The sequence below is a fragment of the Culex pipiens genome, chromosome 1 (genome assembly GCF_016801865.2).
Source record: "Culex pipiens pallens isolate TS chromosome 1, TS_CPP_V2, whole genome shotgun sequence".
NCBI classification, from domain to species: Eukaryota; Metazoa; Arthropoda; class Insecta; order Diptera; family Culicidae; genus Culex; species Culex pipiens.
The window spans coordinates 112,936,339-112,962,040 of record NC_068937.1 but is presented as its reverse complement, the minus strand read 5'-3'; the positions used below and the strand labels follow the sequence as shown (position 1 = coordinate 112,962,040).

The 25,702-nt window shown below is 36.2% G+C and overlaps 1 protein-coding gene across 2 annotated transcripts in view; it reads left to right on the top strand.

The window, feature by feature from the left end:
• LOC120432530 (E3 ubiquitin-protein ligase RNF19B-like) overlaps nucleotides 1-25,702 on the top strand; it is a 117,912-nt gene that overhangs the window by 48,552 nt on the left and 43,658 nt on the right. Inside the window, exons 2-5 of one of the 2 annotated variants that reach the window (XM_052706810.1) lie at nucleotides 8,595-9,588; nucleotides 15,952-16,612; nucleotides 22,119-22,400; nucleotides 22,470-22,567. In XM_052706810.1, the coding sequence (XP_052562770.1) occupies nucleotides 9,364-9,588; nucleotides 15,952-16,612; nucleotides 22,119-22,400; nucleotides 22,470-22,567 (1,266 nt within the window). In that variant the 5' untranslated portion in view covers nucleotides 8,595-9,363. The remainder of the gene's footprint in view (nucleotides 1-8,594; nucleotides 9,589-15,951; nucleotides 16,613-22,118; nucleotides 22,401-22,469; nucleotides 22,568-25,702) is intronic. The other variant, XM_052706811.1, reaches the window with a different exon arrangement.

The following is a 25,702-nucleotide window of genomic DNA, read 5'->3' as shown; positions in this document are numbered from 1 at the left end:
TTGATACCCATATTGCCCCAACTCTTACGGTCCGGCAAATGTCCCCCCATCGGAACATCCGCGGGGCCGCTGGCCACTCCGGATTGTGGCCACTACTGCCAAAATGTCAAATTTCATGTCCAGTAGCAAAAACCATAAAGTTTGATACCCATATTGCCCCAACTCTTACGGTCCAGCAAATGTCCCCTTATCGGAACATCCCCGGGGCCTCCGGCCACTCCAGGTGGTGGCCACTACTGCCAAAATGTCAAATTTCATGTCCAGTATCAAAAACCATAAAGTTTGATACCCATATTGCCCCAACTCTTACGGTTCGGCAAATGTCCACCCATCGGAACATCCGCGGAGCCTCCGGCCACTCCGGATTGTGGCCACTACTGCCGAAATGTCAAATTTCATGTCCAGTATCAAAAACCATAAAGTTTGATACCCATATTGCCCCAACTCTTACGGTTCGGCAAATGTCCCCCCATTGGAACATCCGCGGGGCCTCCGGCCACTCCGGATTGTGGCCACTACTGCCGAAATGTCAAATTTCATGCCCAGTATCAAAAACCATAAAGTTTGATACCCATATTGCCCCAACTCTTACGATCCGGCAAATGTCCCCCCATTGGAACATCCGCGGGGCCTCCGGCCACTCCGGATTGTGGCCACTACTGCCAAAATGTCGAATTTCATGTCCGGTATCAAAAACCATAAAGTTTGGTACCCATATTGCCCCAACTCTTACGGTCCGGCAAATGTCCCCCCATCGGAACATCCGCGGGGCCTCCGGCCACTCCAGGTGGTGGCCAGTTCTGCCGAAATGTCAAATTTCATATCCAGTATCAAAAACCATAAAGTTTGATACCCATATTGCCCCAACTCTTACGGTCCGGCAAATGTCCCCCCATCGGAACATCCGCGGGGCCTTCGGCCACTCCGGATTGTGGCCACTACTGCCAAAGTGTCAAATTTCATGTCCGGTATCAAAAACCATAAAGTTTGATACCCATATTGCCACAACTCTTACGGTCCGGAAAATGTCCCCCCATCGGAACATCCGCGGGGCCTCCGGCCACTCCAGGTGGTGGCCAGTTCCAATGATCGACTCCCGCGACTGACATGTCTTAGCTGGTCCTTGCCTCCAAGCCATCTGCTCCCGGACCTCCAGGCCGTCTGCTACCGGGCCACCAGGCCATCTGCTTCTGATGTGTCCTCGTCGACGTCCAGCAATAGAATGAATTTTCGGGACCGACCGAGCCGAGTTTTGTTGGCTCGTCGACGATCCGAAAATTATGAGGTGGAGTGGGGGAGATTTTAGATACATCAATCTCACGTCTCTCGATCGACTGATTGGGAAACGTTCGTTCATCCAACCAGCGTGCACCAAAAAGAGGGGAAATTTGCCGAGAGGGGAATTCGTCACGTAACGTTTTCGCTTCGCGAAAATTTCGGATTGACACCACGTATAGAAACCTTAGGACAAAGTTCTTTGTCAAAAATTTAAATTAAAAAAAAACAAGCTTTACTTTTGGACCGAGCCACATAGCCTAGTGGTGACGCTTCCGCCTCGTAAGCGGTAGATCGGGGTTCACATCTCGGCTTGGACCAACACAACTGATGATCTTTTCTCTTCTGGATTGGAAGGTTGTGTATCATCACCAGCTTATCACGACATCTTAGGAAAGGCGACCTATGGAATGTTAACCTTAACCTTAATATGTTAACAATAATTTCTAGATTAAATTTTCAAAAAGTCCTATCTGCATGACTCATAGTTTGTTTTGAAAATTAACTCTAGAATTAAGAAAAAGCCACTAAACCCGCTTTCTTAATGCGGCCCCGATACTTTTCGGGGGTCATGGGAAAAAATCTTTTTACTTTATTTTTTTTTTTTTTTTGAGTAGTTCTAAAAACAGATAATTTTCCGACAAAATTCTATTTTTTAAAAATACAGCAATTCCCCACGAAAACAGCATAATTCGAAAAAAAAGTTCTCCGATCGAGCTCAAAATTTTTCTGGGGGTTCCTTGGCCGATATAATTGGACCAGTATTTTTTTGGTTGGCCATTAGGGTGACCTACGCCGTGTTAGGGTGGTTCAAAAAATGGCAATTTTCGTCGTTTTTCGCAAAAACCACTTTTTTCAAAAAATCATATCTCCGCGCCATTTAGCTGTCTTAGATGCAGAAGAAAGGTGATTTTACTATTTAGGAAAAATAGTAAGAAGTTTTAAAAATCTAGCTTGCCCGTTTTTGTCATTTTCCCATATTTGCGCGTGGCGCGTCGAAAAACTCAGTTTTTATTTTCAAAAAATCGTATCTCAGAGTATCGAAAACACAACTTCACCATTTTTTGATATGTTATGTGAAATTTTCCGAGGAATCTGATAAAAATATTTTCAGACATAAGCTTTTTGGTCCCGAGACCTTCAAAACAGCATTTTAAGTTTTCATACGACCTTTTCATATGTTAAGCTAGATTTTTGAAACTTCTTACTATTTTTCTTAAATAGCCAAACTAATCACCTTTCTTTTGCGTCTAAAACAGCTAAAATCGGATGAAATGGCGTGGATATACGATTTTTTGAAAAAGGTGGTTTTTGAGAAAATCGACGAAAATTGCCATTTTTCGGACCACCCTAACACGACGTAGGTCACCCTAATGGCCAAACGAAGAAATACCGGTCTAATTATTTCGGCCAAGGAACCCCCAGAAAAATTTTGAGCCCGATCGGAGAACTTTTTTTTCGAACCATGCTGTTTTCGTGGGGAATGGCTGAATATTGTTATTGACAAAATTAGAAAACTTCGCATAATATAAGTCAACATTGGTTGTTTGACCATTAAATCCGAGATTTCAGCAGTTGAAAATATCAGACTCATTAGGTGACACATAAAAAAACGATTATTAATGATTAGAATTCTTTGTGACGCCGTATCTCAGGAAATAATTGCCCGATTTCCAAAGTTCCAGAGATAAAATTGAAGGTATTATTGTCTGCTCTCTCAAAAATATTATTTTAAAAAGAGCATGAGCATGAGCATGGGAGATCACCCATGGTTGCCCCTCCGTTGCTGAACAGAACCGTAATATCCTTTCAGCACTACTGATTATAGGCTTCGACGATCTAGTGGTGTTTCCCTTATCAATAGCATGTATGAATGCGCTGAAAAGATAAAACACCATGATTGCTAAAGCTAGATCAGTTGCGAATAGGTAACAGTCATTGGCCACCAACGGCGCCCGCCATGTCAGTTTGTAGACCTCGATTTTAAGGGAAGGGAATGTTAGTTAGCGCAGGTTGCTACTAGGGCAGCTGATTTACTCTGTGCTTACACCCCACGAGCGCCAGGAACCTGAAAACTTGTTAGTAGGATAGGGTGTTTGTTGAAAGGTATTTTATTTTATTCTCAAGGCAAGCAATCGGATGCTGCGGATGAGACATTTCCCGTTTATCGGTTGTTAAATTTTAAATAAAATGGTTTAATCTTAGACAGCCGGCTGTGGAAAGATAGAACCACAATCATTTGTTATTAAAGAATCAATAATTAAACAGTGTACCTTTTAAATTGAGATGTTTTTACGAGTTTTAAATGATTGATGTTAAGTGGGGTACTGATTAACGAAGAAACGACGAGTTACGATGTTTATCGAGCTAAAATTGTATGACAAGGTTTTGTTGATGTTGCACACCGACGACGAACGCGAAAAATCTTGCGACCCGACGGAAAGGCATCGCGAATCGGACTCAGAATCAATAACGCCGCGATTAAGATTTTAAACTTAGAGAATTTTATACTCGAAATTTTACATGAAATGATCTTGCCCGAAATTAACTAGACGTTTCAAATGCAGCGGTTTTCTTACAAAATTACCCGCGCATCGTACTCAAGAACAGCAAAAAAATCAAGCGCGACGGCCGCGACGTGAACCGGCGATATCGAATTATTCAACAGAAATCAAAACGCGCATACACACACACACTTTTCTCTCTCGCTCTATCTCTCTCTCTCTCTCTCTCTCTCTCTCTCTCTCTCTCTCTCTCTCACACACACACACACACACACACACACACACACACACACACACACACACACACACGACATGGAACGAACTCACCCGAAAAAAATGTCACCGGTGCTTGTTTTGCTATCATCTACAACATTGTAGCAAATAATTCCTAAATTCACCAATTAGACCAGATTTTTGACTTAGTCAAACTCCAGTTAAGGATCAATTTTTCGCTCTCAAAAATCACTCATGTTATCAAATTAGTTCACCAGAAATCGCTGTCACGCACTTTTAACATAAAATCACGACCTTTTCTTTTATACTTCCATTCCACCACGGCAACCGTTTCGAAAAATAGATTTTACAAAACACAAATCTGATTCGCTCCGATTAGTTTTTCAATCACCTCCAATACACTACATGGACAGAGCATGTCGTACGCCCATTCATCTAACAAAAATATCGCTTCCAGAATTAAACATGTCCCTTTCTAGAAAATACTTAATGAAAGCTCTTAAAAAAACAAAAAAAAAACTTCGAACACAAACCAACACACGCGAGCAGTATCGAGACAAGTGTCACTTTGAAGCTTTCACGCATCTGGCAGCGTGTTGCCCTGCAGGAAAGAGCGTGTGACGTCTGGTGTGCACTACCGATGAAGTTTGCAACGCACTATCAAAACAATGAAAAAATGAATTCTTCGTGGAACACTCAATGCAAATGATTAAACACTTTAAAACACATCGAAATCTCACAAAAACTAGGAACCTTCACTATTTCGTATTCGAAGACATACTAAATAAGCTTTTCAACACTATTTGAACACCATTATGTTAAATTAACAACGATAAATCGCGTTTAGATCGGCTCCTACACGATAGGCAAACGCACTCGGCCAGTGCTGCCAAGCCCTCTCAAAAATATTATTTTAAAAAGAGGGAACGAACAAAAAAAGAACTGCGGTTCTTTATTAAACTTCGATCTTTTGAAAGAACTGTTCCAAGATTGAATAGTTTTTAAACTTGTTATAAAAGTTTGAAAAATTAAGTTTAGATAAGTTTTATATAGAATTTCCAGAGTTACAGAAACATTTATACTAATTAGTTAGTAAACTTTATATTCAACTTTATATTTAATCAGTCAAGCTTTTTGTGGCAAAATGATCGACATGAGTTCCTGAACAAAACGTAGTACTAGATTTCTGTCAAACATTAAATTGTTTACATGTTTCATCAAAAAATGTGCATAGTGCCCAAAGGGTGTAAATCCTTTTTTTTAATACTGTATTTTCAGTTTCAGTTATTTTTAAATTGCAAGAGCAGGGATGTTACGGACGGCGCGGATGGCGCGTTTCGCGCGGATTTGCTGGCTAATTTTGCTCAGGCGCGGATTTCGCGCGGATGGCAATTTTGATAAATAAATTTATTGAGAGAGATAGAATTACTTTCAAGTTGTTAAGAAAAATATTATCAGGAATTACGATAATATGTTTGTTCTTTGAGTGCAAGAATTTCATAATTTTTATTAATTAAATTTTCTCCTGAAAATGTTTGTATGTATTTTCTTAGTACGAAACGTCGAAAAATGAAGATGAAGATTATGTAGAAATTATTTTTTATATGTTTCTTGTCATTTCTTAACATCTCCGGCTCTGAATATTTAATTTCTTTTGAGTTTTGAGTAATATTTTTTAACCTTTTATTTTAAATTTTATGCTGGATTTATTCAATTTTTAATTTTGTAAATCAAATATTACAAACTTTTCCCGAAGATATAGACATTATAATGTGTAACAAAAACTATTATTGGGGCTTGTTCTGGTGGGCGCTAAACATGAGCTTGATTGGACGTAACAGAAGTTGGCCTCCACTTTCGAATTTTGGAATGGAATTTAATCGGTAGAAATATTTTTTTTTTCTAAATTTAAACAACGAAAATAAAAAGATCAGAACATTCCATATTCAAAGCTTCAGAAATTCAAAAAATGGAAAAAAAATGTTTTAATAGTATTTATTATAACAAAAAAACTAAAATACATATTAATTTTTTCGAAATTCCCAAAATCGTAATTTATAAAATCTTAAATTTCGAAGTTCAAAATTTTAGCAATCTGAAATTCAAAATACCGAAAATTTGGGTAATCGAAAATTTGAAAATTAAAAAAAAACAAAATTAAAAAGTAAAAATTGAAAAAATAAAAATTATCAAATTCAAAACAATAAAAAAAAATCTCAAATCTAAAATTATTTTAATACTCTTATGCTTATAAATTCTTAAATTCTTAAATTCTAAAATCCTAAATTCTTAAATTCTCAAATTCCTAAATTCTTAAATTCTGAAATACTTAAATATTTAAATTCTTAAATTCTGAAATACTTAAATACTTAAATTCTTAAATTCTTAAATTCTTAAATTCTTAAATTCTTAAATTCTTAAATTCTTAAATTCTTAAATTCTTAAATTCTTAAATTCTTAAATTCTTAAATTCTTAAATTCTTAAATTCTTAATATCTTAATATCTTAATATCTTAATATCTTAATATCTTAATATCTTAAATTCTTAAATTCTTAAATTCTTAAATTCTAAAATTCTTAAATACTTAAATTCTAAAATTCTTAAATTCTAAAATTCTTAAATTCTTAAATTCTTAAATTCTTAAATTCTTAAATTCTTAAATTCTTAAATTCTTAAATTCTTAAATTCTTAAATTCTTAAATTCTTAAATTCTTAAATTCTTAAATTCTTAAATTCTTAAATTCTTAAATTCTTAAATTCTTAAATTCTTAAATTCTTAATATCTTAATATCTTAATATCTTAATATCTTAATATCTTAATATCTTAATATCTTAATATCTTAAATTCTTAAATTCTTAAATTCTTAAATTCTTAAATTCTTAAATTCTTAAATTCTTAAATTCTTAAATTCTTAAATTCTTAAATTTTTAAATTCCTAAATTCTTAAATTCTTAAATTCTTAAATTCTTAAATTCTTAAATTCTTAAATTCTTAAATTCTTAAATTCTTAAATTTTTAAATTCTTAAATTCTTAAATTCTTAAATTCTTAAATTCTTAAATTCTTAAATTCTTAAATTCTTAAATTCTTAAATTCTTAAATTCTTAAATTCTTAAATTCTTAAATTCTTAAATTCTTAAATTCTTAAATTATTAAATTCTTAAATTCTTAAATTCTTAAATTCTTAAATTCTTAAATTCTTAAATTCTTAAATTCTTAAATTCTTAAATTCTTAAATTCTTAAATTCTTAAATTCTTAAATTCTTAAATTCTTAAATTCTTAAATTCTTAAATTCTTAAATTCTTAAATTCTTAAATTCTTAAATTCTTAATATCTTAAATTCTTAAATTCTTAAATTCTTAAACTCTTAAATTCTTAAATTCTTAAATTCTTAAATACTTAAATTCTTAAATTCTTAAATTTTGAAATTCTTAAAGTCTTCAATTCTTAAATTCTTAAATTCTTCAATTCTTAAATTCATAAATTCATAAATTCTAAAATTCTTAATTTCGTAATTCTTAAATGTTTTAATTTTTAAATTCTTAGTTCTTAAATTCTTTAATTCCACAATTTTTAAAGTCCTTGAGGATTTTTTTTTCAAATGGGTTTATTGCTTTCATTCTTGGAGCCTTTAAACATAAAACGAGTTTTTTTAATCAAATACTTTCTGAATTAGTTTTTCTTCATTAAAAAATAAAATTTCTTAAATGTTGGTCGCGATATTTTTTTATATGGCGTGGATTTCGCGCGGTTTCAGATTTTAGGTCGGCGCGGATTTTTTTTTTCGACGCTCCCGTAACAACCCTGTAGTTATAAAATAAATTATAATGTGATACCGTCATCAGGGGTCTACGGGGGGAGGGGGGGGGGGGAGGAGGGGAGTTTGGAACTTACAAAAATGCAGAAATTTGCATGACCCTATCTCCCCCCAGACCCAATGTCACCCCTGATGACGGTACTTCTAAATAATAGTAAGCAAAAAAAAATAGAATAGAGGATTAAATTTAATTGTGCACATTTCAAATTAATATTATGCAATCATAAAAAAAACCTAGCGTGACGTCACAATCTCGCAAACCCCCCTCCCCCCCTTCGTCACATATTGTCACACCTTCGGTAAACCCCCCCCCCCTCCCCCCCTAAGAGCGTACGTACTTTATGGATGACGCCGAATGTACAGCTCATTAACACACATACACACATTCCTGGCAACGAGATAATTCATTCTTTTCCTCGCACCGAGCTTTCCCCAGTCAATGTTCTCCCCGGTTGTCTGTTGTGCTAGATTCTAGGTCGACCACAATTTGCAAGTGATTCATTCGCGCATAACAATGCACGATCCCCCCCCCCCCTACCATTTTTCCGCTGCGCCTCCACCATCATTAGTAAATGTGTGTCGCTTGGGTTGGTGGGTAATTCATACCAACTCACTTTTATAAGGCATCCGGTAGAACATTTGAAAAGGGCGTGCTCTGATTCGATGGTTACGTGCTTGTCACATGTTACGTCTGACATCAATTTTCATCTCACTGATTTCAGACTGAGTATCTAATTTGTTTTTCTTCTCGCTTATTTTCAGAAAAGGATTCGCAGCCAATCGCCCACTGTTTGTCAAATATTTGCAACGTGCATGTGATTAGAAGTGACATTTGCATTTTGGAGTGGAGGGTGTTAAGCCAAGCCACGTGCACAAGAAGAAGAAGAAGACGACGACGAAGCTGTCCTCAACCGCAGCCGAACATGACCGACCTCAACAACACTACACCGTGAATAGCTCGTCATCGTACTGCCTCATGAAATTGTAGAAGAGAAGAAAAGTGTGTGATTATCATATTTCGCGAACGCAGCTGAAAGGCACCAGCGGTGTGGAATCCCCGTAGTTTTCAACGTTACGCCGCCGCCGTGATATATCTCTGGTGTAGCGGCTTTAGTCGGCAGAATAGTTCGACTCTCCCTCAGTGTGGCGCTGGATAGATAGATTACGTGAAGGAAAAGCCTCGCGAGCTGGCGCTGGAATTTGCGAGGGGGTTTATTATTGCCTGCTGAAGTGTGTTGATGTGCCAAGAGTCCCGCGCTATCAAGTTCTGAATGCAGAGTGTTTGTGCGGCGCGTGCAAGAATTTGTGCTACGTCGTCGGAGTCGTAACCGGTGAAGAAGTCAAAACAAACGCCGCTGTTGTGATCAGCTGTTTCTCGGGTACACAACAACAGCGTTCTGAAGAGTGTCAACAACAGCCCACAGTGCGGCTGCTCATTAGTGATAACAATAAGCTTGTGGTTTTTGCGTGCTCCTAGTGTGATGGTGGGTGGAATGTCTGCTACAATCTAGAAGAAGAAAACAGCCGGAAAATGCGTCGAACCAGCAGGAATTCGTTCAATTTCGACTTTTCGTTAAGGCGATTGTTGCTGCAGGGCGCCCGGGCTGCCCGGGGGAGTCCTCCCCTCGGCCAGAGGCTGTGCGATGTGGAAAAAGGCGGCGGAAGTGGAGGTGGTGGAAGTGGGTCCGGCGGTGGAGGACCCAGCGGAAGCAAGCATCATGACAAGCACGGTGGATCGTCCGGTGGGAGTAATAAGGTAAGAAAGACACCCATAAACTTTCTAGATTGGTTCAACAGTTTTGTGCTGGAAATGGGGGTGGCACCATTTGTTTTGTGGTCGGGTTAAATGGTTCAATTAATTATATTTGCTGTAGCGAACTAGTCTCCAGCGGCAGACCTCAAACCGAAGACGAAGCGAGCAGCAACAATAATTGTTGACACGTGTCGTTTATTGGCTATTTGTTTACGGCTTTTGTGGTTCGTGAATTAGTTGATTGGTGTGGTTTCAGGACGAACAAAACAAATTTGTTGACATACATGGAGGGAGATTTAGGCGATTTAGATCAAAGCCATTTTGATAAGGCTGTTATCGAGATGTTGGGAATACGTATCCACTTGATTCGATTTGATAAATAATCACTGAACAAAGACATTTTTTGCCAGAACATAAACTTGCCTTGAAAGATATTTTTTAATGTTCTGTTTTAAATTATGAAGCAAATCGCCCTTGCTAGATAATGCCGGCTAACCTTGTCCCATGACTCACCGATTGTCGTACGTGTGCAGCAACGGGATTTTTTTTTATTTTACACCAATCGCGTGCAATACGCGCATGGATCGAACGTTCTTGACTCGGTGGAAACGACGAGTATCGTGAGCAGTTGTACAGTAGTGGTCTGATTTTTGCGCCATTTTATCATTCTACCATCCACCCCAGGATTCGAACTGACGACCATTGGATTGTGAGTTCAACTGCCGACCCGCGACTCAACTGAGCAATTCTCTACGAAATCGGTCTTTTTTCTTCAATTTTAATTTTTGTATTTTTGAATCCGGCAGAAACTTTTTTGATGGCTTCGGTATGCCCTAAGAAGCCATTTTGCATCATTAGTTTGTCCATATAATTTTCCATACAAATTTGGCAGCTGTCCATACACAGAAAAAAAAATCATGGTAATATTACATCTGGGAAGGGGTACATCTTTTATGTAAAAAAAAGGGTGTGATTTTACCTCTGGAAATGTGTAATTTTACCACTTTTCTGGTGTAATGTCACTTTTTCAGTCTAAATTGAGGTAAAATTACATCATAAAAGTGGTAATATTCAACCTTCCAAAATTAAAGCTTCCAAATTTACATTATTTTTTTCTGTGTACAAAAATTATGAATGAAAATTCAAAAATCTGTATCTTTCGAAGGGATTTTTTGATCGATTTGGTGTTTTCGGAAAAGTTGTAGGTATGGGTACGGACTACACTGGAAAAAATGTTACACGGTAAACAATTTTTTGTGATTTTTTATTTAACTTTTTGTCACTAAAATTTAATTTGCAAAAAAACATTATTTTTATTTTTTTTATTTTTTTGATATGTTTTAAAGGACATCAAATGCCAACTTTTCAGAAATTTCCAGGTTGTGCAAAAAATCTTTGACCGAGTTATGATTTTTTCAATCAATACTGATTTTTTCAAAAAATCGAAAAATTGGTCGCAAAAGTTTTTCAACTTAATTTTTCGATGTAAAATCAAATTTGCAATCAAAAAGTACTTCAGTGAAATTTTGATAAAGTGCACCGTTTTCAAGTTATAGTCATTTTTAGGTGACTTTTTTGAAAATAGTCGCAGTTTTTCATTTAAAAAAAATAGTGCACATGTTTGCCCACTCTTGAAAAAAATGTTTTTGAAAAGCTGAGAAAATTCTCTATATTTTGCTTTTTTGAACTTTGTTGATACGACCCTTAGTTGCTGAGATATTGCCATTGAAAGGTTTAAAAACAGGAAAATTGATGTTTTTTAAGTCTCACCCAAACAACCCATTATTTTCTAATGTTGATATCTCAGCAACTAATGGTCCGATTTTCAATGTTAAAATATGAAACAATCGTGAAATTTTCCGATCTTTTCGAAAAAATATTTAATTTTTTTAAACCAATACTAACATTTTAAAAGGGCGTAATATTAAACGTTTGGCCCTTTTGAAATGTTAGTCTTGATTTAAATTTTTTGAAAATATTTTATTTGAAAAGATCGGAAAATTTCACGAATGTTTCATATTTTAACATTGAAAATCGAACCATTAGTTGCTGAGATATCGACATAAGAAAAAATGGGTTGTTTGGGTGAGACTTAGAAAACATAATTTTTCCCTTTTTTAAACCTTTCAATGGCAATATCTCAGCAACTAAGGGTCGTATCAACAATGTTCAAAAAAGCAAAATATAGGGGTCATTCCAGGTCAACTGAGTACACTTTTGGACTCGACCTTCACCGATTTGGACCAAACTTGGAGAGAACGTTCATCTATTGATAGTTAACAGAAATCCCAAGTTTGGTGCTGATTGGACCATCCCTCTATTTTTGGCACCGCCCTCTTTTTTGACGATTTTCTAAAAAACTTTTTTTTCTTTTAATCATAACTTTGCAACTATTTGAGCAAAAGACTTTCTACAGGTTGCATTTTATAGAAAATTGTCCAAGGAATTCGATAAAAATAAAATTTTAACCCTTAAATGCCCACTAATATTATATTTTAACGTTTTAAGTATTAAAATTCAGTTTTGACCAATTCCTTATATTTTTATTTGTTTTATTTTATCACCATCGTGTTTCCCGGACAATTTTACATAATAATCAATGTAGACCTCAAACTAAAATGAACTATTGGCGAGATACAGCGATTTTACTGAAAAAAGTTTGATTTTGCGCTGCACTCTGTCCTATGAATTCAAATCCGAAATAAGTTTCTCACATATAAAAACCGAACTATGCGGGATTCATCCCTTTTTGTTGAAAAGTACACTATGTACTTCCAAGAGCTGCGCAAAATTTAACTTTTTTCAGTAAAATCGCTGTATCTCGCCAATAGTTCATTTTAGTTTGAGGTCTACATTGATTATTATGTAAAATTGTCCGGGAAACACGATGGTGATAAAATAAAACAAATAAAAATATAAGGAATTGGTCAAAACTGAATTTTAATACTTAAAACGTTAAAATATAATATTAGTGGGCATTCAAGGGATAAAATTTTAATTTCATTGTAATCCTTGGACAATTTTCTATTAAATGCAACCTGTAGAAAGTCTTTTGCTCAAAAAGTTGCAAAGTTATGATTAAAAGAAAAAAAAAGTTTTTTAGAAAATCGTCAAAAAAGAGGGCGGTGCCAAAAATAGAGGGATGGTCCAATCAGCACCAAACTTGGGATTTCTATTAACTATCGATAGATGAACGTTCCCTCTAAGTTTGGTCCAAATCGGTGAAGGTCGAGCCCAAAAGTGTACTCAGTTGACCTGGAATGACCCATAGAGAATTTTCTCAGCTTTTCAAAAACATTTTTTCAAGAGTGGGCAAACATGTGCACTATGTTTTTTAAATGAAAAACTGCGATTATTTTCAAAAAAGTCACCTAAAAATGGCTATAACTTGACAACGGTGCACTTTATCAAAATTTCACTTAAGTACTTTTTGATTGCAAATTTGATTTTACATCAAAAAATGAAGTTGAAAAATTTTTGCGTCCAATTTTTCGATTTTTGAAAAAAATCAGTATTGATTAAAAAACCATAACTCGGTCAAAGATTTTTTGCACAACCTGGAAATTTCTGAAAAGTTGGCATTTGATGTCCTTTAAATCATATCAAAAAATTAAAAAAAAATTAAAATAGTTTTTTCCCAAATCAAGTTTTAGTGACAAAAAGTCAAATAAAAAATCATCAAAAAAAATTTTACTGTGTAAATTTTTTTCCACTGTAGTCCGTATCCACACCTACAATTTTGCCCAAGTCACCAAATCGATCAAAAAATTCCTTCGAAAGATACAGATTTTTGAATTTTCATACCTCATTTTTGTATGGACAGCTGCCGAATTTGTATGGAAAATTATATGGACAAACTAATGGTGCAAAATGGCTTCTTAGGGCATACCGAAGGCACCAAAAAGTTTCAGCCGGATTAAAAAAAAAACAAAAAAAAATCGAATGACCGAAATCTGAGAGAACTGCTCAACTGAGGCTGTCTTATACTAATTCCAGGGAGATGACTCCTACACCTGAATTGAATTTACTAAATTTTAAAAATACGTATTTTAAGATTTCAACTTTTTGTGATTTAATAAAAACAAGGTAAATGGGTTTTTTTAAAGTTCTAGTCAGAACCTACAACATTGCCAAAGACACCAAATCGAATCGAGTCCCATTTCATGATGCAAATTTTCGAGTACCGTAAACCGGGGTGACTTTGATAGGATTTCAATTTGTTTTTAGAATATTTTCCAACAGGTAAGGTTTTTCTCAAGATTATTATTTTAAAACATGTACTGGGGTAGACCACACAAAGTCCATGCACTATTTCGGAAAAAAAGTTTTTTCAATAACGTTTAGAAAAATAGTTACGTTAAAAATTCTTAGTTTGAATTCCGGGGTGACTTTGATAGTCATAGTTTTTCTTGTTAAAATCATATTTAAGATGTTCAAACTTCATTTGTACGTTAAATGTACCATCACTAAAGTAGCTGATATAGTTTTTAAGAAAAACAAATCAATGTTTATATTTAGTTAACTAAGTTTATAAGCTTTTAAGCAAAAAACATATAAATTTTAGGTAAAATTGTTAAAAAGTCGGAATTTTGCCTGAAATTTGTTAAAACTAGTTTTGTTTATAAAATTATCGATTTATATTGCATTTTATACTGAATTCGAAGCACAAATCACAATTTTCACATTTTACATGAAATTTGTTCAACTGAAATTGCCTATTAATTAAGAGAGTTTTTATAATTGTGTTTTAAAAACACATATTATTTATTTTTTACAAACTTTTTTAACCTTCTCCTAGTGGAAAATTGTCCAAAGAATCCTAAAATGCATTCTGTTTTCCGATTAAAAAATATGTTCATTGAGAAAATCATGACACTTTGAGAAGTTTAAAATAATGGCTTTCATCAACATTTTCTTAACTATAGTTAACATACTTTTTAAACTTGTCAAAATTTTATGAAAAGTTCTTCTTGAGGTACTTTGAACACTTCTCTACCACGGTCAGTATGTTTCTGAATCATTCCTTACGTATTTTAATTGTACTCTTCATTTTGCGGAAAAATCGCAAACCTATCAAAATCACCCCGGCTATCAAAGACACCCCGTTTTACGGTATTCACTGGACCATTTTAAATGAAAATCAAATTATTCGCTCTACAGCATTGCCTTGGCATTCTCGATTACGAGATTCCTACTCGAAACTAGGTGTCCGAAGGCCTAATTGTTGAGGTAATTGCAAACCTCCACCCCAAGATTCGAACTGACGACCTTTGGATTGTTAGTCCAACTGCCTACCACCGACTCCACCGAGGCAGGACTCAGGGAGACGACTCTTACACCTGAATTGAGCTAACGACCTAACCCTCTAGGTTAGACCGGTGTCAACATTTTTTTTTAAATGACTAACGCGCAAAATTGTATAGGGACCATCCATAAACCGTATGGACAGTTGTCCATACAAAAAAAATCTTTTTTGTATGGAGCGTGGACAATCAACTTGTTCTATCAAGATATTATTTGCCACCATTTTTTAAATAATGGCGTTAATTTTTTTGTTCTGAATTCTAGATTACTTTTTCAAAACCACCAACGCGCCATGGGTTTCCTATGTACATAGGACCTTTTGAAAAAGTAAGCGAGAATTGAAAATCGATTTAAATTGGCATAAATAGAGGGTATTGAAAATATGAAAAAAATGATATAGCAGATTATTTTAAATCATAAGAAGTTTGTCGGGACGACCACGGTTTATGTAAATTAACATATATACAACTTCTGATACAATAAAATCGAAACCTCCCTGTACTACCCTCTTATCGCACTGGAAATAAAACAAACGGGTTCGGCGGGGTATTTGCACCCGGGAGTTGATCGCATCGGTCACGGAGAAACAGTGTCTGGGCTGATATCAAGCAAATGCTCGAACCCTCGTTGACACCTTGTCTGAATTTCTGGACGCAATATCGGTCGCGCGATTGTTTCCCAGATTCAAAGGTCGTGACCATCGGCGGTGGGTTTTGTTTATGGCTTAATTGTGCTCGTTTATTGATTTTATTTTCAACCATAAAAAGCGAGACAATAAATGCTTTGTTCTGTGAAAGTATTCATGGCGCATTGTTATAGCTCGCCATTGACCGTAACCTACGCGCACTCGAAAAACCTGTCAATCGATGCACTTTATGATCCGGCACAATAACGCTCGGGGCGGTCACATTTTCCACCGCAAGCCGACACTAATTTATACTTTGATTCGCCCCAGCCATCGCTTAAGTGGAGTTAAACGCTTCACTGACCTCGAAACCTTGAACAACTAGCTCAACTACAACTATTTTCTTCTCTTCCTATCTCTCTCTCCCCCGCACACAGCACAATTCCGATTCCACTTCGCAACATTCGGCCAACTCTCCGGGCAACCTGGACCGGGGCACATCCACCTCGAAACTCACGCCAAATAGTCATAAGTCGTCCAGCAGTCTGCAGAGCAAGAGCACGGCCGGGTCCGGCTCGGCGGCGGGGGCCACAGCCGGTGCCGGTAAATCACCGGAGGAATGTCCCCTCTGCTACGACACGGTCCCGGTCGGCCAGGAGTTCTACGCTCTGCTCAACTGCAAACACTACGCCTGCCGAAGCTGCCTGGAGAACTACCTGAGGATCGAGATATCCGAGAGCCGGACGGACATCAGCTGCCCGCAGTGTCCGGAATCGATGCACCCGACTGACATCCAAACGCTGCTCAAGGCGTCCCCCGCTGCCATAACCAAATACGAAGACTTTATGGTGCGTCGAGTACTGCTGGCGGATCCCGACTCGCGCTGGTGTCCCGGGCCGGACTGCAGCTACGCCGTCGTCGCCACCGGCTGTGCCAGCTGTCCGCGGATACGCTGCGAGCGGCCCGGCTGCGACGTCCAGTTCTGCTACCACTGCAAGGCCGAGTGGCACCCGGACCAGACGTGCGACGCGGCCCGAGCTTCCCGGCAGAGTCCCACCAGAGCACCGTCCGGTAGTATTAGCCAAGATTCACACCATAGTAAGAGAGTTGTTGATGTTGTTTTTTCTCCAGGAAAGCGCATGCCTAGTCCTTAAGACCCATACTTTCGTATGGCATTCCCGAGCTGAATTCCACGACTTGTTTACCCCCAGGGCATCAATTATCATCACCCACTTGCCGGGGAATGACGCACGCCGGCTTGTAATTACACAACCAACTGAATTAAAACAAACGTCCCGAGCTGACACTTGAGGCGCAACCTTGAATTCTCCCCCGAAGGGGGTTCCGCGAGGATGGCCCCCTCCGAGCAAAAAGTGTCTCCACCTTGGGACGATTAAATCAATTGCTTTTTAAATTACTCAATTATCGTCCTCGGCGGTGGCGCTGTGTTGCCGCCGGATCACGACTTTTGCCAGTTGTTTTTACTTTGGGGCGACCCCGCGTAATGAAAATAAGGTCGAAATAATGACTTTTCAATACTTTACGCTGACACAGAGCCACACATGCCGGCGAGGGAATGGATCGCCCGGGTGGCTTTCGGTTACACCTTGTTAACCCTCGTTTAGCCGGGTGGAACTTTGATCGATTAATTATAAGTAATTTTGCGCATGTTAAGTGCTGTGTCAGCAGGTGTTAAGCATTAATCATCAATTAGCTATCAGTTGTTCGGTTTTATGCTTATAATTAGGGACTTCTAACATTTAACCATCATTTCATAATATCTTAACTTTCAAAAAATTGAATAGTTGTCATCAAATTATAGTTGGACTGACGTTGGGGTGGCCATACTTTAATTTTAAGATTTGTCCAATAATTCCTGGAAAACAACCTCCTAAAGAACATAAAATAGGTTTAAAAAAAAAACCTGTTATTGAATAAATTTATCCTCACACGTTTTTTGCCATTTGAAAAACTTTTAACTGTTCTGAATGTATTTTTTATCAAATTTACTATTTCAATATAGTTTTAACATATATTTGATGGCCAAAGCCCCTGGAGATGGAACCACACGTTGCCGTCGTTTCAGGGCTATTTGCCAAGATGGTTTCCGATGTTGATATATATCACACATTTATTTTATATTTATATACTTGTGTTGATAGAAATCACAGCTTTTATAATATGTAAAATTACAAGATATTGAAATTTTTTATTCGAGTCTCAATATTCTTGTTTGTAAAATCTGTTAGAAACAGGTTTAAAACTGTTTGATAATGGGGAGGAATAGTTAGTTTTTTTGTAACTTTTTCTAGGTTGTTTAATAATTCCAGACTTCAGTTATGTGTAAGCCAGTTTAGTAATGCTATCAGAATTTCTGATTTCAATTGAAGTGGTATACTAACCATTCTGAATTGTCAAAAAATCCATAGAGTCTCGATCAATCAAAAATGAAATGATATCGGACAAAATTCGTTAATCTGTTGAACTAACGGTTTTCGGATTATGGTTGTATCGATCATTGTTGCGAATCGAGGATCTACTGGAGTTTTGACGATCAAATAGAGCCTAACATTTCAAAAGGACACACAGGTGTGAACAGGATTGTGTCTCTTTCACTCAAATTACATAAGATATATGATAGGGATACACTCTTGTTTGCAGAGCTTGTGTGCCCTAATGAAATGGAAGGCACGAAATATTCGTCTTAACAACGAGTGTTCAACTTGTAAAATATGAACGTTTCATTAATGTTTATTGTTTTTGGAAGCAGCAAGACAGGTTTTAAAAATAGGCAAAGAAATGTTTGGCTTTGTAATTAAAATTTCGGGGATTTGAGATTCAAGTTACTTTCAGACAGTTTAGTTGAGGTTGTTGTTTCAAGTTAGTTAGTTTTTCTGAAATGAATAATTGGACATAAATGATTAGTTAAATTAAAGTTAGTTGCAGTGTACGACAAGACTACTGACGGACGCGACAGGACGGGGTCCAGAAAAAATGCCCCTGACAAGTTAGTTTTCATCTTTCATTTTCCAGTTAATTTATTTGATTACCTTTAGATTTGAAATACATCATAGGTTCCCTTTGTATAAATCTCAATTGAGTTTTTGATTGAATCATAATTTCAGATTTCCTATATTCAGTTTTAAAGTTAGATTAACGTAACTGCTCAAGTCATCCAAATTCTTACTACTCACACCTACACTAATTTTCTTTCACCTTCCCCCTCCCGATCCCCTATATCTTCCGGTGGTGTTCATTTGGTATGCAATACTAGTTCGGCCACTACCCTTTTTTCCACAAGAAACCGGACTTGGACTGACTTGAGGCCGCGCCCCCCACCTTGCTCCGTAAAACGAAAACGAAACGAACATATATTTGATGGCCAAAGCTTGCCAAAGCCAAATAGATTGCCATAGGGGCAGAGGGGGCAGAATGGGCCACCCTTGGTTTTGGGCTTTAGAATGGATTTAGACCAACTATAAAAGACCAATTATAAAAGACGCCAAAAAACATCACCACACCGAAAACGAGGTTCTTAAATAAGCTTTCTTGAAAGTGAGATTGTTTGAAAAAGTTTGTTCAATGTTTATAATGTTACCAAGAGCTATTACGAAGGTAATCAAACAACAACGGAACCTCAAATTATTTAGAGGCTTGGTGGTGGAAGTGTTAAATTATAATCCTCTTGGGGGCAGAATGGACCACCCTTTTCCTGCCTTATATAAACAATCAAAAGTTATGAAATTTGGGTTATATGGATTATGTCGCTCCTGGGAGTTTCACAAATCACGTTTAATGCAGCATTAGTTGATTTTTTAGTTGTTTTGATGCTTATTTGTAAAAATAGTGTCTTATTTCAACATATTAAAACTATTTTCAAAAATGTATGTTTTGATAAGTGACTATTTTCATAAAAGTGGTCTAACTTCATGAAAATTATGTTCGAGAGCAGTTCTCTACGAAATCGATCTTTTATTTTTGAATTTTAATTTTTGTATTTTTTAATCCAACTGAAACTTGTTTTGGTGCCTTCGGTATGCCCAAAGAAGCCATTTTGCATCATTAGTTTGTCCATATAATTTTCCATACAAATTTGGCAGCTGTCCATACAAAAATGATATGTGAAAATTCAAAAATCTGTATCTTTTGAAGGAATTTTTTGATCGATTTGATGTCTTCGGCAAAGTTGTAGGTATGGATAAGGACTACACTGAAAAAAATGATACACGGTAAAAAAAAGTTGGTGATTTTCAATTTAACTTTATGTCACTAAAACTTGATTTGCAAAAAAACACTTTTTTTAATATGTTTTAGGGGACATAAAATGCCAACTTTTTAGAAATTTCCAGGTTGTTCAAAAAACTTTTGACCGAGTTATGAATTTTCGAATCACACTATTTTTTCAAAAAATCGAAATATAGGTCGCAAAAATTTTTCAACTTCATTTTTCGATGTAAAATTAAATTTGCAATCAAAAAGTACTTCAGTGAAATTTTCATAAAGTGCACCGTTTTCAAGATATAGCCATATTTAGGAAATTTGTTTAAAAATAGTCGCAGTTTTCCATGTTTTTTAAATTAGTGCACATGTTTGCCCACTTTTGAAAAAAATATTTTTGAAAAGCTGAGAAAATTCTCTATATTTTGCACTCTTGAACTTTGTTGATACGACCCTTAGTTGCTGAGATATTTCCATGCAAAGGTTTAAAAAGCAGGAAAATTGATGTTTTCTAAGTCTCACCCAAACAACCCACCATTTTCTAACGTCGATATCTCAGCAACTAATGGTCCGATTTTCAAATTTTCCGATCTTTCCGAAAACAATACTTTTAAAATTTTCAAATCAATACTACATTTTAAAAAGGCCAAACTTGACTTAAAAAAATGAAAATATTTTTTTCGGAAAGATCGGAAAATTTCACGAATGTTTCATATTTTAACATTGTAAATCGGACCTATAGTTGCTGAGATATCGACATTAAAAAATGGTATGTTGTTTTGGTGGGACATAGAAAACATCAATTTTCCTGTTTTTAAACCTTTGCATGGCAATATCTCAGCAACTAAGGGTCGTATCAACAAAGTTCAAAAGTGCAAAATATAGAGAATTTTCTCAGCTTTTCAAAAATATTTTTTTCAAAAGTGGGCAAACATGTGCACTAATTAAAAAAAAACATGGAAAACTGCGACTATTTTTAAACAAATTTCCTAAATATGGCTATATCTTGAAAACGGTGAATGAAAAATGAAAATTTATGAAAATTTCACTAAAGTACTTATTGATTGCAAATTTGATTTCACATCAAAAAATGAAGTTGAAAAATTTTTGCGACCAATATTTCTAATTTTTTGAAAAAAATAGTGTTGATTCGTAAATTCATAACTCGGTCTCGGTTTTTTGCACAACTTGGAAATTTTTGAAAAGTTGGCATTTTATGTCCCCTAGAACATATAAAAAAATTAAAAACATTAAAAATATTGTTTTTTTTTGCAAATCAAGTTTTAGTGACAAAAAGTTAAATTAAAAATCACCAAATTTTTTTACCGTGTATCATTTTTTTCAGTGTAGTCCTTATCCATACCTACAACTTTGCCGAAGACACCAAATCGATCAAAAAATTCCTTCAAAAGATACAGATTTTTGAATTTTCATATATCATTTTTGTATGGACAGCTGCCAAATTTGTATGGAAAATTGTATGGACAAACTAATGATCCAAATGGCTTCTTTGGGCATACCAAAGGCACAAAAATGTTTCAGCCGGATAAAAAAATACAAAAAAAAAATCGAATAACCGAAATCTCAGCGAATTGCTCTCGAAATGTCCCTTTAATCATTTATTATCTCCCTTCAACGTTTTACTAGACAAAATGGCTTGTTTTCTAATTTTTAATTCATTCTGCCCCGCACCCAGGAAACGTAGCCGAAAAAAACTTTTTTTTAAGTGGCTCAAAAATAGTTTTAAGCTAAAAAAAATCATCAACCAAGTATACAACATTGAAGGGAACATCCCAGAGCATAAGCCTACTACACTGAATTCATAAATTTGTATGTTTTTCTATGGTTTTTGGCACATTTTACTAAGACGGGCCATTCTGCCCCCCCAACCCCCCCCCCCCCCCTGACCCTATATTTAAACTTTGCATCTTGTTGCAAAGTTTTCCAACAGAGATCATTTATTTTTATTTGTATCAAATCATTTGGAGCATAGCAAGGGTTAAGCCAAGGTCAGAAGATGTTATCTTCCGCTGTAAGACTTCTTCTCAGACGCACTCAACAAGTCTCTCATTCGCCAATTACGAAGCCACAGAGAAGGCTTCCGGTGACATTCTGCGGTTAGCAACACTGATGCACGTCCTGTCTGTCTTGTCTTGTCTTCTTCACCCCCATCAGTAGTACAGTTTTATTTTTCTTAGTTTGACCTTTGCACGTGGAGCATCACTTAATTTTCTTCTTCCATCTCGTTTCAACTGGGTAGCGCTAATTGAAGTTTTCACAACATCCTACTCAACTCTCATCAATCATCGTATCCGACGATATTTAATACGCGCGCGCGCGAACCTCCAACTAATAGCTATTTTCTCCTTCTTCTTTCTTGGTACAGAGGACGACATCAAGCCATGTCCCCGGTGCCAGGTGCTGATCGTCAAGATGGACGACGGTTCCTGCAACCACATGGTCTGTGCCATCTGCGGGTCCGAGTTCTGCTGGCTGTGCATGAAGGAGATCAGCGATCTGCACTACCTGAGCCCGTCCGGCTGCACTTTCTGGGGCAAGAAGCCATGGTCGCGCAAAAAGAAGCTCCTGTGGCAGCTGGGAACGCTGGTGGGGGCCCCGCTCGGGATTGCCCTGGTCGCCGGCATCGCCGTGCCTGCCATGATCATAGGTCGGTGGTACCTTATGCCATCTGCGTAAACGCATCCCCCCTAATGTTGCTCTTTTGTGGCCGTTTTAGGAATTCCGGTTTGGGTCGGGCGGAAGATTCACACCCGGTACAAAACGGCCGGGAAGCACAAACGAAACTTTGCCGTGTTGGGAGGCGTTACGGCGTCGGTAAGTGGCATTCGCAATCATATAACGTGAGGGATAGTGCGTAGACGATTGGGAGCAAAATCGCATTGAAGTTGTTGCGGATCGGTGAACCGAAATTAACTCGGAAATTGGATGTTGGAAAAGGTCAATCGACTTGTTTCAACGGGAACAGGGTAACGTGAATTTGTGAAATTCATGGAAGGCAAAGCACCAATAATTTAAAAAAAAAACATGTTTACAAATCGCTTCGCTTAAAAACGGTGAATTTAGCGGATTGCATTCTGGACTTCGTCATATTTATGCGATGATTTTCCAAGGTCAAGTTGCCACTAAAACTAGATTCGCAACACAATGACAAACACCTGGGACAACAATAGGGGATTTGAATGACGGGAATTGTTGATGCTCTCCTTTTTCAACAGCATAAGGGAAAATCTCCACGGTATCCTCAAGTTAGTTTCGCTCGGAGTTGGACGGTTTTTGGGAAGGTGAATGGTCTAATGAGCCACCCTAAGCGAGTGGTAACGACTGTTTTGCATTTTAGTTCGGATTCTTCCTGTGTTTTCATTTCTAATGGAAAAGCTTTCAATTTTGTTTCAACTTTTTTTGGGAAAATTCTACTTGCTCAGACTATATTAGCTTGTTTATGCAAATCATGTATAGTTCTGAAATTCAACTTGTATTCAAACTTGTACAGAGAAACCTTTTTTTACGCGGTGGCGTTACGCTTTTTTTGTCGATTTCTTTAAATTCATACAATATTTTTACAAGCTCCAAAAAGCGTTTTGTAGATCTGAACAAAATCTACAAATTGATTATAAAAGATTGTAAAAATGTTGCGTCGTTTCAGAGAAATCGACAAATTAGGAAAACATAACGCACCGCGTAAAAAGAGGTTTCTCTGTATTCGCTTTCGATTCTGGGTTTCAAATGTATCAGTCTCAGTCCTTCTTAAACTCATCAAGCTCCATAGTCAAGTGGATAGCATTTTTGCTTACCAATCCAAAGGACGGGAGGCTGAACCCCGACTGAGATCATGTATTACAAATCGAACCCAGAACCATTCGCTTTGTCTCTAAAATTTAATGTGCTTTTAAAAGAATTTGAATTTTTGATAACAGAGCAGTTCTCTAGGATTTCGGTCATTCGATTTTTTTGTATTTTTTAATCCGACTGAAACTTTTTTGGTGCCTTCGGTATGCCCAAAGAAGCCATTTTGCATCATTAGTTTGTCCATATAATTTTCCATACAAATTTGGCAGCTGTCCATACAAAAATGGGGTGTGGGTGTGGGTCTCGTGGCGCAGGGGTAGCGGCTTCGGCTGCCGATCCCGATGATGCTATGAGACGCGGGTTCGATTCCCGCCTTATCCACTGAGCTTCTATCGGATGGTGAAGTAAAACGTCGGTCCCGGTTTCTCCTGTCTCGTCAGAGGCGCTGGAGCAGAAATCCCACGTTAGAGGAAGGCCATGCCCCGGGGTGCGTAGTGCCAATAGTTTCGTTTTTCCATACAAAAATGATGTATGAAAATTCAAAAATCTGTATCTTTTGAAGGAATTTTTTGATCGATTTGGTGTCTTCGGCAAAGTTGTAGGTATGGATATGGACTACACTGGAAAAAAAACAATACACGGTAACAAAACTTGGTGATTTTTTTATTTAACTTTTTATCACTAAAACTTGATTTACATAAAAACACTATTTTATTTTTTTTTTTTTGATATATTTTAGAGGACATAAAATGCCAACTTTTCAGAAATTTCCAGGTTGTGCAAAAAATCATTGACCGAGTTATGAATTTTTTAATCAATACTGATTTTTTCAAAAAATCGAAATTTTGGTCGTAAAAATTTTTCAACTTCATTTTTCGATGTAAAATCAAATTTGCAATCAAAAAGTACTTTAGTGAAATTTTGATAAAGTGCACCGTTTTCAAGTTATAGCCATATTTAAGTGACTTTTTTGAAAATAGTCGCAGTTTTTCATTTTTTAAAATTAGTGCACATGTTTGCCCAGTTTTGAAAAAAATATTTTTGAAAAGCTGAGAAAATTCTCTACATTTTGCTTTTTCGGACTTTGTTGATACGACCCTTAGTTGCTGAGAAATTGCCATGCAAAGGTTTAAAAACAAGAAAATTGATATTTTCTAAGTCTCACCCAAACAGCCCACCATTTTTTAATGTCGATATCTCAGCAACTAATGGTCCGATTTTCAATGTTAATATATGAAACATTTGTGAAATTTTCCGATCTTTTCGAAAAAAATATTTTCAAAATTTTAAAATCAAGACTAACATTTCAAAAGGGCCAAACATTCAATATTACGCCCTTTTGACTTGAAAACGGTGCACTTTATCAAAATTTTACTAAAGTACTTTTTGATTGCAAATTTGATTTTACATCGAAATATGAAGTTGAAAAAATTTTGCGACCAATATTTCGATTTTTTTTAAAAATCAGTTTTAATTCAAAAATTCATAACTCGGTCAATAATTTTTTGCACAACCTGGAAATTTCTGAAAAGTTGGCATTTTATGTCCTCTAAAACATATTAAAAAATAAAAAAAATTAAAAATAGTGTTTTTTTGCAAATCAAATTTTAGTGATAAAAAGTTAAATAAAAAAAATCACCAAGTTTTTTTACCGTGTATCATTTTTTTTCAGTGTAGTCCGTATCCATACCTACAACTTTGCCGAAGACACCAAATCGATCAAAAAATTCCTTCAAAAGATACAGATTTTTGAATTTTCATACATCATTTTTGTATGGACAGCTGCCAAATTTGTATGGAAAATTATATGGACAAACTAATGATGCAAAATGGCTTCTTTGGGCATACCGAAGGCACCAAAAAAGTTTCAGTCAGATTAAAAAATACAAAAATTAAAATTGAAGAAAAAAGACCGATTTCGTAGAGAATTGCTCAACAATATTGGCATCTCACGGAGGCAGATTTTTGCAAAATTCTGAAACAAATTTGCAAATACTTTTAAATTTCAACTGGCATCCCTAATTTTTAACCCTCTTCGCGGATTTCAGCAGGCCGGGGATTTTACGTATAAAACGGATTAGTACGGAATTGAATTCTGACAATAACTACTTTTTTTTATTTAATGTTTTTTTTTTTTTTTTGCTAATATCATATTTCGAGGAT